Source organism: Lepus europaeus, chromosome 21 (assembly GCF_033115175.1).
Source record: "Lepus europaeus isolate LE1 chromosome 21, mLepTim1.pri, whole genome shotgun sequence".
In the NCBI taxonomy this organism is placed as follows: Eukaryota; Metazoa; Chordata; class Mammalia; order Lagomorpha; family Leporidae; genus Lepus; species Lepus europaeus.
The window spans coordinates 17,122,053-17,136,438 of record NC_084847.1 but is presented as its reverse complement, the minus strand read 5'-3'; the positions used below and the strand labels follow the sequence as shown (position 1 = coordinate 17,136,438).

Sequence of the window (14,386 nt, the reverse complement as noted above, 5' to 3'; positions counted from 1 at the left end):
AGGTGACTGGAACCCAAGAACTTGGGCCATCATCTACTGCCTCCTGGGCACATTAGCAGAAAACTGGATCAGAAGCAGAGGCGGGAGTTGATCTCAGGCAGTCCAATACAGGATGCAGGTACCCCAAATGGTAGCTTGACCTAATGTGCCACAGTGCCTATCCCATTTCCTTGTATTTTAAACCAGCTTAAAATTTTGTAATTTTGAAGAAGCTGTATATCACACAAAGTCTAAATTGTTCTAAATCATGGTTTGATGAGTTATTATTATATAATTACAGGTAATCACAATTAATAATATATCTTAAATCACCTCCCAACCCAATCTTTGGGATACCTGCATTAGGAAAAACTTCTCCCAAATAGGACTAGAGATCAAAACACATGAGCAGCAGTACTTATAGGCCCGTGCATAGTAGGCACTTGGTAATGAATTTCTTCCTAGTACTTTGTACCTGAGGTGTGGGATTCAGACAAGGGACCAGTTTCCAGTCACACTTCTTTCCAGGCATACCCCTTCTCCTCTGTCTTTGCTCATTCTGGGATTTGGGGACAGGGATGAAAGGAAGTAAAAAGTTTCAGGAAGTGTCACTACTAGTAAAGTTTATAAAACTTGAACTAGGAATATTCTTTGAAAACAGACTTCACAGCCAGACTGTAGTTCAAGGTGGTCCTCTAAATAAATAAATACTTTTGATGTTGCTCATGTGACAATGTCAGCAGACCATGAAATCTGCTGGTGATACTGGTGGGGTCAGAAAGGTCTGCTTTGTTAGTCTCAAGTCAAGAGGTGATTCATAGTGTCAGAGGATTAAATGTTGGTTTCAAGCCATTCCGTCCATAGGGAAGAAAACTGTTTGAGAACAGGCAGTATAAATGAGTTGCTTTCTAATAGCAAAGACTATACCTATAGTGAGAAAGAATAAGAGAGCTTTTTAAATTCTTTTCTTTTGACTGTTTCTAGAATCATGCTTTCGGTAGCATGAAATACTTTCATTTGTTCCCCTGATCACTCACCTTACTAGGTGCTGAGAATTGAGCAGTAAATAAGATGGATGTGGTCACTACCCCATAAAGGTTAGCTTCTACTGGGGGAAGACAGACATCAACAAACCATGACTTGCTGAGTGCTACAAAGAAGAAATACCAAGAGCTATGGGAGGATTCAGCAGAGAGACCTAACCCAAGTGTGTGGTTGGGAGGCACAGGAGCAGTGGAGGATTTTCTGACACATCCATGTTTTCACTGGGAGCTTAAAGATGAGTAGGGATTGGTCAGGTCAAAGAGGAGGGGTCAAGAGAGTCTTCTAGAAGGGGAACTTCATGGGCTTGTGCCCTTAAGGTAAGGAAGAACATGGTTCCCCCAAACTGAAAGAAAGCCAGTAAAGCATTTTTTCTTCCCTTCCCTTCCCTCCCCTTCTGGTCCCTTATCCTCTTCTCAAGACTTGGAAGGAAGTGGCAGGCCAGATTTCTTAATAGTACACATTGGGACCTGCGTTTGGGTGCAGCAGGTTAAGCTGCAGCTTGCAATGCCACCAGCCCATATAAGTGAGTCTCAGCTGCTCCACTTCCAGTCCAACTCCTTGCTAATGTACAAAGTCAGCCTAAGTGCATGGGCCCCTGCTACGCATATGGGAGACCCAGATGGAGTTTTGGGCTCCTGGCTTTGGCCCTGGCCCAGCCCCAGCTGATGCAAACATTTGGCAAGTGAACCAGCAGATGGAAGATGCCTTTCTCTCTGTTTCTCCCTCGTTACTCTGCCTTAAAAATAATAATAAAAAGTACACAATGGTAGAAACAGTTTTAGACCCTTGTCTCTGAAAACCTTTGGAACTTGGATTTTTCCTGATGTTGGAGAGGGAGACGTCACTTATCTCCATTTCAGGATTAAACTTAAACATTAATTAAAGTGTTTTAAAAATAGTTCTATTAAGTACCAATTGTTAGGACTGCTTATTACCTTGAGTAAGCTAATTGCAGGGCTTGTGCATCAGATTATGGTATATGATCAATTAGAGTTGGAAGCCGTGTCTTTGAGAGTAGGAGAAGGAAACCAATTAAAGTCAGACTTTGGAGAAGGTTGACACTTTCCTCCTCAAGTGTCAGGAAGTCAAGGAAGTTTTGTCTGCTAATGACAGGGAAGTGAAGCAATCATTACTAGATGTTAGTTACAGACTCCCTTTCCCCTCAAAGGAACTGACTCATGTATTTTCATGTGAAACCATGGAGTTTTAGGGAGAGCCAGAAACTCAGAAACCTGTTTCCTTACCAGGAAAAATGTCATCATCTCATCTGGGTTTTTATTATGCATGATGTTCTCTCTTGGTTTTTATGAATTCCTTTTAAGCATTTTTTTTTTTTTCTGTGAAGCATCAAGGAGTTCAGAGTTGGTGTTGGCTCTAACTTTGATCCCTTTAACCTTTGAATTGGGTGAAGTAGCTTTAAAGCTTTTCATCAAATGGTTAAGCCTTGGTTCATTCCTCATTGCTTGAGAAAGGTCACCAGGGTCAGGACACATAGGAAGGGCCATCCTGTTCAAATGAGAAATTATCTGTAAGGTGAATTCCTTGCAAGTACTTGGAGTTTCCTGATAGATATGCACCTGCCTAGCCCCTATCATTCTTTAGTTACCTAAATTCTCATACACTCAGGACTACCCCAAGGCATATCATGCCTCCCCTAGAGGCTTGAAATGGATCCTGCTCCTAAATGGCAGCGAGCAGCCTCTTTGCTAATGCAGATGAGCCTGTCTGAGGAAAACTCAGAACTCATAATGAGGCGCGGAAGTACCAGGCCCTGCTGCTTACTCTCTACCTCTGTCCTTGTCTTCCCATCCTGTCTCCTGGTTAAAGGTATCACAATAGTTACTCTTCTGACCAACCAAAATCCTCCAGTAGTAGAACTTGTTAACCCCATCTCCCCTGAACTTCATTAAGATGCAGAAAAGAACTTATTATTAAATAATTTTTTTAAAATAGGGACATCTAGGGCCGGCGCCGTGGCTTAACAGGCTAATCCTCTGCCTTGCGGCGCCGCGCCGGCACACCAGGTTCTAGTCCCCGTTAGGGCGCCGGATTCTATCCCGGTTGCCCCTCTTCCAGGCCAGCTCTCTGCTATGGCCCGGGAGTGCAGTGGAGGATGGCCCAAGTGCTTGGGCCCTGCACCCACATGGGAGACCAGGAGAAGTACCTGGCTCCTGGCTTCGGATCAGCGAGATGCGCCGGCCACAGCGGCCATTGGAGGGTGAACCAACGGCAAAAAGGAAGACCTTTCTCTCTCTCTCTTTCTCACTATCCACTCTGCCTGTCAAAAAAAAAAAAAAAAAAAAATAGGGACATCTAATGCCTACCAACAAAATAGACATTTATGTATAAGGGGGTCTTCAAAAGTTCACGAAGGGGTAGGTATTTGGCCTACAGTTTAAGATGCCCACATCCCATATTGGAGTGCCTGGGTTCAAGTCTCTGCTCTGCTCTCCATTCCAGGTTCCTGTTAATGTAGATCCTGGGAGGCAACAGGTGATGCTTCAAGTAATTATGTCCCTGCCACCCATATAGGTTAGGGTTAGGGCTAGGGTTCTTGCCTTTGGCCAGGGCCAGGCTATTGCAGGAATTTGGGGATTGAACCCATAGATGGGATATCTCTCTTTCTGTCTCTCAAATAATGGGGGGGAAAAGTTCATGGAAATACATACTATGAAAAAACTATACAGATTTTTAAAATTTTTTTTGCACCAAGGTAAGTTTTTAATTCCATTTTTTCCACAAAATGTTTGAAGTCCCTGAAGTACTGTATGACTTCATGCAGTAGAATGAACTGCAACAGAGAGAATGTCTGAACTAGAACTACATGTAACAACATGAATGAATCTTAGAAATATGATGGCATAAAAAGCAAGTTGCAGAACTTGTTTACATCTATGTCTATATATATTTAGGAACTTTATATATCATGTTTTTAAACTTGCAAAGCAATACTGTCTAATGTTAAGTGTAAAGATATGGATGACAGCAATACACAACAAATTCCAGATAGTGGTTCCTTCTACAACAGGAGAACTATTTGGAAGAAATAACATGGGGATTTCAATTACATACATATATATATATATATATATATATGTATATGTATATATATATATTTTTTTTTTTTTTTTGACAGAGTTAGACAGTGAGAGAGAGAGAGAGATAAAGGTCTTCCTTCCATTGGTTCACCCCCCAAGTGGCCGCTACGGCCGGTGCACTGCGCCAATCCGAAGCCAGGAGCCAGGTGCTTCCTCCTGGACTCCCATGTGGGTGCAGGGTCCAAGCACCTGGGCCATCCTCCACTGCCTTCTCGGGCCACAGCAGAGAGCTGGACTGGAAGAGGAGCAACCGGGACAGAACCAGCGCCCCAACCGGGACTGGAATCCAGAGTGCCAGCACCACAGGTGGAGGATTAGCCTAGTGAGCCGCGGCACCGGCCAATAATATACATAATTTTAAAATTTTTAATATTTTGTTTATTTGAAAGACAGAGATCTTCTGTTGGTTCATTCCTCAAATGGCTGCAACAGCTGGGACTGGGCCAGGCTGAAGCCAGGAACCAAGAACTCAATTTGTGTCTCCCATGTGGTTGCAGAGATCCAAGTACTTGGATCATCACCTGCTCTATCTCAGGGAGTGAACTAGCAGGAAGCTGGAATCAGAAGTGGAGACAAAACTTCAACTCAGGCACTTTGATATGGGATTTGGGCATCCCAAGCTGTGTGTTAAACACTAAACCCAATACCTGCCCCATAACTTATTGTTTAAGATCTATTGAGAATATATGGCTATTATTCTCTATTTCTTTTTCTATCCAAAATATGATGACAAGAATTGTACTTTAAAAATACAGCTAGCTTTAGGGAATATACTTAGCTTGGTTCTCATTCAGCCAAGTCTTCTGAAATTAAAACTGATGTTGTAGAGTAGAACCCCAGAGGGGCCATAGAATGTTTGGTCATTAGAAAGATTTTCAGCATATTTACTGTAAAGTTCTTACTGGACAAGAAAGCAGACCGACAGTTTTGAGAAGCATTTTTAAATCGTGTATGATGAATGTAAAGAGAGGTTTCTATCTGACAGCCTCTATGTGGAACTGAGCCTACAGACTCATTGTGTTTGACCTTCATGGTATCCACATTTCAAAACTAATGATTTAGCGTCTTCTTTGAGATTTCTTTTTTTTTTTTTTTTTTTTTTAATTTGTTTGAAAGGCAGGTTACAAAGAGAGAAAAGAGAGGGGGAGAAAGAAAGCGATCGTCCATCTGCTGGTACACTCCCCAAATGGACACAGTGGCTGGGCTGGGCCAGGCAGAAACTGGGAGCCTAGAACTCCTGGGTGCAACAGAGGCCCAAGTACTTGAGCCATAATACCCTGCTTTCCCAGTCACACTAACAGCGAGTTGGATGAGAAGCCAAGTGACCAGGACTTAAACTGGCACTCATATAGGATACCAGCATTGCAGGCTGTGGCTTAACCTGCTGCACCACAATGCCAGCCCTGAGATTTCATCGTCTTAAAATACACACCTACTCTTAGATTATTGGTATATCTGGTATTCCTAGTCTCTCCTTTCTACATAGTGACAGTTGGCTAGAGCTGACTAGCAATTGTCCCCTTCTAAGGGACCATGTCTTGTCCAGTTGGCCACCATCCTAATCCAGGTTCCCTTATTTGTGTTGCCTGCCAGGCACAGAGGCACTTCAGTTTACAGTTTGCATTAAATTCCTGTTTTCACTTAACTAGCAAATTAGGTTATCCAGAACGTGCTTGCCTGCTCCTGGGCACTCAGGTTAGTGAGGTAATTTTACCTGACTACGTACGAAAAGCATCATTTCTAAAGTCTTCTGTGAAGACCAGTTTGAAGAAGGCGAAACGTGATTTTTGGTTTTGACATGTTTGTAGAAATGGCCTTCAACCATGGGATGACGTACAGCGCCAGTTAAGGGAGAGCTGGTGTTTGTACTGCACCACTCTGGCAGAGCTGCCCAACAGATCTGTTCTGAAAGAGCAGTTATTTCTAGACTCATTAAAGATCTTGATTAAAAAAAATGTACATCTGCCTAGCTGCCTACTGTCAAATTGCATTTTTATGCAAATTTTCCCTCTTCTATTTTGGTGGGTCTGAAGATGACAACAGCAACACGACAAGAAGTTCTTGGCCTCTACCGCAGCATTTTCAGGCTCGCGAGGAAATGGCAGGCGGCATCAGGGCAGATGGAAGACACCATTAAGGAAAAACAGTACATACTAAATGAAGCCAGAACGCTGTTCCAGAAAAACAAAAATGTAAGTCAGCTTCGACTGGAGATCGCAAGGAGGAGGGAGTTTCTTATGGTGTTTATTCGTTTCTTTCCTGTCCTACATTGAAAGGACTCAGCAACCCAAATGACAGTGGCAGAGCAGGGGGCAGGAAGGGGCTGCAGGCGCAAGCCTGGCTTGTCCAGCCACTGGAAAGTCAAGTGCAGCCTGTGTTCCTGTCTTCACTTGTTCCAGCGTTCAGTCCAGCCGGTAAGTGGCTCAGTGTCCTCAGCAGACCCCACGAGCCAGGTGACATGAGTCAGGCAGATGAGAGGTTTCCAAGGAGAAGCCATTCCTTACACTGTCCCACTGCCTGCCACTCCCACAGGAGGTGCGCAGTGAAATGCTCTTTTCAATTCATAAACTAGTCAGAGCCTCCAAATATAGACCCATTCAGAAAGGAGAGAATAGGATTAAAACACAAGGTTCCCTTTATAACTTAGCCTTGAACTCAAGCCTCCTTGGATAGCGGAGTGAGCTCATCCTCTGGGACCACAGAATTGAGTAAAATAGTCCTTACAGTAGCTAGTGTAATGGCACTGCACACCCAGACACCAGGGAGCCAGATTTGACCCATCCCAGCAAATCATAAGGCATTAGCCTTAGCGTGGAAAGAGGCTTTCGGCGCCTACTTTTTCTTTAGCCTCCTTCTCACTGATCAGTGGATTCAGTGCCATCTTGTTCCCATCATGAAACTTCCTAATAATTTATTGTCATGGCTTTTCCCTCTCTGACTCCTGACTGTTTCTTTTTGGTCCACTGTGCTGGCTGTAGAAGTCCCCTAAAGGTTGCCCTCTGTGCTAGGCCATGGAACATGCCACTGCCTTATGGTCCCAGCTCTCACATCTGAATACCCAGCCTTAGCCACTGGCCAGCCGTCCGAAGGGCCTCAGCGCAGCACAACTGAGCTTCCTGTATGAGCACCTGCCCTCCCAGCATGCCCATTTCTTTCATAGCTGCTGTCACCACTCTGCAAGGCTTGTTCTCATCAAGTATTTAAGTATTTAAGTGGCCACCACATGCTGCACACCAGGATATAAAGCCAAGACAGAGTCCTTCAAAGATATTTCAAAGTTGAACAGAAAGAAATATAAAATTATAGTTGAGATAAATGCTTCCAAAGAAACCCTCCTAATGTATAATACCTTCCCATTCTTGGGATCCCTGAAGCCTCCCTGCTTTTTAAGACTGAATTGCTGAAGTTTCTATGCTGCTGACCTTTCTCCAACTTTTCCAGACTCTGCTCTTAGCATAGACCATGCTTGCCAGACTAGAGAGCATGTACCCCATGGAGTCCTTGAACAATCCACTGTAGAATAGAAATAAAACTGCTATCTCTATTTTTGTGCTTCATCTGTTAAAAATGTCTATTTATACAGTCCCTGACTTAGGATGGTTTGATTTACAGTTTCTCAACTCCATGCTGGTACAAAAGTGATACGCTTTTAGTAGAAATGATAAATTTTGAAGTATTCGGCACTCTGTTATAAACAGGCTTTGTGTTCGATGATTTTTCATGACGGTAGGGTGATGTAAGTGTTCTGAGCATGTTCAAGGTAGGCTGGGCTAGGCTACGATGTGTGGTGGGTTAGTTGTCTAGTAGTAAATGCTTTATCAACTAGCAGTATTTTCTACTTGCTATGAGTTTAATGGGACATAACTCCACCCTAAGTTGAGAAGCATCTGTAATTTCTAAATTAATATATTTATAAATACATAGTATGGGAGTTGTAGGCTCAGAAAAATTTTATTGAAAGGAGATGATAAAAAGCGTGGCGACCCCTAAAGTAGTTGATTTTCTTTTTCCTCATATCATTTATGTTGACCAAACCAGATTTTCAGTTCCTTGAGTACACAGATAATGCCTTATACTTTTTCAGTATATCCCATGGGACCTGCTTGTGGTTGTCACTAAATTAATGAGCATTTACAAATACTGATTCACTGATCTTCTCCAGGAAATCCTTAATTTTTCTGCTCTCCACCCCCAACTCCATGGTAGCCACCTCTGCTGCATTTCTTTAGCAGTCTGTAGTAGTCATTGCCACATTGGTTGATTATATGTGCCTCTTCTGCTGCTTCATGTATCAGAGTTGTTCTGACCAGAATAGCTTTTGTTGAAAGCAGAGACCATGCCCCACAATGTCCAGCCTTGGTGCTGGGGATATCATAGTGTGTGCTCAGTGAAATTTTGCAAGCTCACCTGACTAACTCTCCAGGTTTTCTATTATTGAAGTAATTCTTCCTTTGCCTCTGCTTGTATTGGCCCAAGGGGTGAGCTACAGGGAGGGTATTATGTGCGTGCTGGGGGGCAGAAAGAAGGAAGTACATGGATTTTTAATTTTAAAATGTCTTTGGTTTAGCATGAATTAGAAAGAGTATCAGATCACACTTTCAGAAATGCTATTGCTTGGGAGAGAGTCCATTTATTGAATTTTACCATTAGCATAGGTGGTAGAGGATATGGCACAATCATGCAAATAGCCTAAGAATGACTGACTTTGGAGTCCTCTAGCCCAGGCTTTATCAGATGGACAGCTGCAGCCCAGCAGCTCTAGCCCCATAAACCATATCTTTGGGAGGGCCTTTTCCTTTCTCCCCAATGCCTCCTACAGATATACGCAGTTTCTTGTAACTTGAGTTGCTCTTAAGAGCTTAATAATCCCAAGGTATCTTATGAATTGCTCTGACTCCCAGTGGGCCAAAGGGAACGTGGAAATTATTCCCAATGTGGAATGCCAAGCAATAGTTTCTGAGAAACACAGGGGTCAGGAAGTTGAGCCTCTACCCCAAGGGACTCAGCTGTGGTTCTCTGCACTGCTGTTCCTGGAACTCTTCCCCTACACTCCAAGAGGTACCATAGGGCAGGAACGCCCTTGGAATTTCCAAGCCACATGGACCCAGACGACTCTGTGAGTGTCATCTGGTGCTGATGTAATCCTAGCTCTACTTTGAGGACATGTATTGATTTGCTTTCCATCCTCCTACTCCTACTTGGCTTTCTGTTTCCAAATGAACTTTTCATCCTGTACTGGAAAATGGGCTACCATAATTTGACTACTTCAGGGTTTCAACAGTCTTGTTCCTCTCTCCAATGAACAAGGCATTTACAGTTTAAGAAGTGGATCATTCTGCAGTTTTTTAGGGGGGTTTTGCACACCACTTGCTGAAACTCTTGGGTTAAAGTTTAATCATTGTGGGGAGGGTTTGAAGAAGATCCTCATTTAGTGTTGGTAGGAATATACATTGGTACAGACTCTAGAGCATAACTTGGGAATATCAGTGAGAATTAAAAATGCATGAACGTATATACTTTGTCTTAGCTGTTCTCTTTTAGATATATTTGAATGAAAGTAAAAAAGAAATTCAGAGGGAGCTACAGCAAAACTGTTTATAATGGCAAAAGATTGGAAATAACCTATTAGTAAGAGATTGATTAAATTATAAGGCCTTTTGTTGGAATTGGGTATAGTTTTTAGAAAGAATGAAGCATGCTGTATGTATGTGAATACAGACAAGCTTCAAGTTACATTAGTGAATAAGGCTCAGAACAAAGTAAGCTATCATTTGTGTAAAAAAAAAATTCTGTATGTACATATGTGCTTATGTGCTTAGAATATCCTTGGAGGAGCACACAAGAAACTGCTGATACTTGTTTCTAGAGGGGGGACTGGAGACCAGGCAACAGGGAGATCCAGTTTTTACATTATCTCCTTTTGGAATTATTTTTAGCATTTGCTTGTAGTACTTATTTCAACAATTTTGAATGCTTACACTACAGTAAATTTTAATATTAGATTGAATTTGACTTTTCAGTGATCAATATTTAATTTATTGACTAATAAATGGAAAAAATTTTAAGAGAATGTATCCTTGTACCTCACATATGCTTGGAAAATTGCTAAAAGCCTCACTTATTTTCCCCTTTCAATAGCTCACGGACCCAGACCTGATTAAACAATGTATAGATGAATGCACAGCCAGGATTGAAATTGGACTTCATTACCAGATTCCTTACCCAAGGCCAGTAAGTGTGACTCCAGTTAACAGGTGGTGGGTACTTGTCCTATTAGCTTGATCATTTTCAAGAATCTACCCAGTGGGCTCATGAAGAAGCACAGAACCACTAAAGAGGGTATGTTAGAAATAAGCCACCCTTGCGTGCCACTAACCCATCATGGCAAAGATGTCAATGAATGCCTGATATCATCTACTCCTACAGGTTTGCCACATATGGAAGGGAGAACCAGCTTGTACTTTTTTTTTTTATAACTTTCTCTTTTGACTTTTATATTTCTTATGAAAATATTTTTTTCTTTATTGTAAAAATTGAGTTTCTTGTTAGTAAAAGAGTAAAAGTTCATATATTAAAGGAATGCTTAAAGTAGAAAGTAAAATTGCCAAAACTCTACATCCTATGGAGGTTACCACCATGCCCATTAGATGGGACCATGTAAAATTGCCAATATTTAACCCTAAGACCTCCTAAACAGTTCTTTATTATGTTGCTGCAACATAATAGCTTGGTAATATATCCCTTTATTCTTGTTTTCTATATTTATGTACTTGTCTTTTATTTACATATATGGGTTCAAGACATATTGTTTTTACTGCCTACTTATTTGCTTCATCTCTTTTTGGACATCTTTGTATATAGTTCAACCCCAATCTTTTAAAATGACTGCACTGTATTCTGTTCTAAGACTGTGCCATTGTATTAGAATTCTTCAGAAAAGCAGGACCAGTAGGATAGAACGTGCATGTAGATATAGGTATGGCTAGATATATAAAAAGAGATGTATTGTCAGGCACTGGCTCCCCTGATTATGGAGGCTGCAAAATCCCATGATCTGCAGGCTGGAGACCCAGGAGAAAGCTAGTAATGTAATTCAGCCTGAGTCTGAAGATCTGAGAACCAGGGGAGGCAAATGTCCCAGCTCAAACAGGCAGGCAGGAAGCAAGTCAGGGAGAACTCCTCCTTCCTCTGCCTTTTTGTTCTATTTGGGCTCTTTGTGGATTAGATGATACCCATCCACCTTGGGAAGGGCAATCCGCATACTTCACTGAGACTACTCCCAGCATGAATCTCAGCCAGGGACACTCAGGAATAATGTCGAATGGCACCCCATGGCCTGTAGGATTGATATCATGAAATTAACTACCACAGCCATGATTTGTTTTAAAAAGATTGCTTTATATGAAAGAGTTAAAAGACAGAGAAAGAGAGAGAGATCTTCCGTTGTTGCTTTGCTTCACTCCTCAAATGACAACAACAGCCAGGGCTAGCCCAGGCCAACACCAGGAGCCTGGAACTCCATCCAGCTCTCTCACACAGGTACAGGGTCCCAAGCCCTTGGGCCATCTGCTGCTGCTTTCCCAGGCACATGAGCAAGGAGCTGGATTGGAAGTGGAGCAGCCAGGATTCACACTGGCCTCATATGGGATGCTGGCACCACAGGTGGCAGCTGAGCCTGCTGCACAACGCCAGCCCCCACAGCCATGATTCAACCAGCTCTCTATTAGTAGGCATTTAGGTTGGACCCAATTTTCCACTATGCACTGAACATCTTTGTATCTACCCTCTTCTTCCCTGCCCCCCTCCTTCACTGGGATCCTTGCTGCTGTATGATCTGTGGTTATTTTCTATTTTAGGCAATTAGCAAAGAAGAGCACGTGCTCTGGCATGATAGGTCTGGGTTCAAATCCTGGTTCCAACACTTAATTTGCAAGTTATTTAACTTTTCTGAGCCTCTATTTTCTTATCTATAAATAGTGGAATGATTTATGTGCGATTGTAAGACTTAATTTGGGCCGGCGCCGTGGCTTAACAGGCTAATCCTCCACCTTGCGGCGCCGGCACACCGGGTTCTAGTCCCGGTTGGGGTGCCGGAGTCTATCCCGGTTGCCCCTCTTCCAGGCCAGCTCTCTGCTATGCCCCGGGAAGGCAGTGGAGGATGGCCCAAGTCCTTGGGCCCTGCACCCACATGGGAGACCAGGAGAAGCACCTGGCTCCTGGCTTCGGATCAGCAAGATGCACCAGCCACAGCGGCCATTGGAGGGTGAACCAACGCCAAAAAGGAAGACCTTTCTCTCTGTCTCTCTCTCTCACTATCCACTCTGCCTGTTAAAAAAAAAAAAAAAAAAAAGACTTAATTTGGGCAAAACCCGTGAAGATTAATGAGTCAGTATAGATTTAGCATGGTAAATCTATGGTACTTAGTAAATCCACAGTGAACAATGTAAGATTCTGCAATGGATTTAATTTTTTATATCACCATCATTCTTATTATTCAGATTCACCTACCTCCAATGGGCCTGACCTCCCTACGAGGCCGGGGACTTCGAAGCCAGGAGAAACTGAGGAAACTTTCCAAACCAGTGTATCTCAAGTCTTATGATGAAGTTTCCTAATCCAGAAGGAAGTTTATTTCTGAGAATGATGAGCCAACATGATCTTGAATGTAAACCAGATGTCAAAACCCATCTCCTTAACCAGGGGCAAAAATCCAAGTATCTTCTTAAGATGTGTAAAACTTTGTGCTTATTATACATCCTTAGAGTTTGTCAGAGTCTTGCTGCCTGAGTGGATGACATTAACCTGGAGGTCAGGGGCCCTAATCGCCCTGAAAACACTGTTGGAGATAAGACTAAGTCCTGTGGGAGGAAGGATGAGAGTGATGGAGCTTCTCATGGGAATGCTGTTCACCGACAGACCAGCTGATGCAAACTGTTGAAAGTCCTCATGACTGCTATAAAACTGTATGCCACCTTCGGAATGTTTTTAAACTTTTTTTTTTCCAAGTTAAAGATTTGCTTAAAAGTAGAGTTTTCTGAGTGTGCTTTTTGATTCCCCTTAAAAGGGGCTTCACTGAATTGACTGTAGTTTCTCAAAGAATTTTTATATGAGCCATTCCTCCCCCATACACATAAACAAAAGTACATGTCATAGTTAAATTGCATATGGTTATCTTAAAGATGCACTTAAGATCTGTAAAGCTCACTTGAAACTCATACTGTATTCATTTTGAATGTTTTACCTTAACATAATTAAAAATACAAGGCCCCAGTTGGCTTTCAAATTATGTCTAAACACAAATGAGACAAACAGATCAAAACACAAAGAAATTACAGCCCTGCATGTATGGAGTCAGAGAGTCCCTTGTCGAGTCATTTGTGCATCATTGTCATTTCCTCTTACCTCCAGAGAGGATGGGCGTCACCAATAAAGACAAATCTCTATTAATTTTGCTCTTTGTCTTCTTTTCCAAAATGGGCTTGGGACTCTCAGAAGCAGCAGTTGTATCCTACTTCTATGAATGGGAGCATATTTTTTAATGCCAGGGCAAATATTACAGGGTTTGGGCAATGACAAGGAGAATAAATATAATGTTACCAGTGGAGCAACAGCATATCCATGTTAACACAAATGGAGCTGTAGGCCTTTGGTGAAGAGACAGAGATGTAAATGTAAATAGGAGCACATATCCCAGTTGTTTGAACTGGAAGACATGAATCTGCTTCTTCAGCTACTCCACTTCCAGCCCATCTTTTAATGGAAGCATTTTTCTGCCTACAGATGATTCTAATATTTAAAGTTAAGTATTTCGGCCGGCGCCGTGGCTCAACAGGCTAATCCTCCGCCTTGCGGCGCCGGCACACCGGGTTCTAGTCCCGGTTGGGGCACCGATCCTGTCCCGGTTGCCCCTCTTCCAGGCCAGCTCTCTGCTGTGGCCAGGGAGTGCAGTGGAGGATGGCCCAAGTGCTTGGGCCCTGCACCCCATGGGAGACCAGGAGAAGCACCTGGCTCCTGCCATCGGATCAGCGCGGTGCGCCGGCCGCAGCGCGCCTACCGCGGCGGCCATTAGAGGGTGAACCAACGGCAAAGGAAGACCTTTCTCTCTGTCTCTCTCTCTCTCTCACTGTCCACTCTGCCTGTCAAAAATAAAAAAAAAAATTTAAAAAAAAAAATAAAATAAAGTTAAGTATTTCCCATGTAATATAGGTTCTGTGAACTCACACCAATTACTTTATCTGGTGGTCGGGAGTGAAACAGTGATCTGT

At 42.7% G+C, this 14,386-nt stretch overlaps 1 protein-coding gene across 5 annotated transcripts in view; it reads left to right on the top strand.

Moving 5' to 3' along the window:
• Window positions 1-13,568, top strand: part of LYRM1 (LYR motif containing 1) — a 28,038-nt gene extending 14,470 nt beyond the window's left edge. For 4 of the 5 annotated variants that reach the window (XM_062180390.1, XM_062180387.1, XM_062180391.1 and 1 more), the window contains exons 2-4: window positions 6,155-6,313; window positions 10,260-10,352; window positions 12,620-13,568. In XM_062180390.1, coding sequence (XP_062036374.1) covers window positions 6,155-6,313; window positions 10,260-10,352; window positions 12,620-12,736 — 369 coding nt within the window. In that variant the 3' untranslated portion in view covers window positions 12,737-13,568. The remainder of the gene's footprint in view (window positions 1-6,154; window positions 6,314-10,259; window positions 10,353-12,619) is intronic. The other variant, XM_062180389.1, reaches the window with a different exon arrangement.
• The last annotated feature ends 818 nt before the right edge of the window (window positions 13,569-14,386 follow it).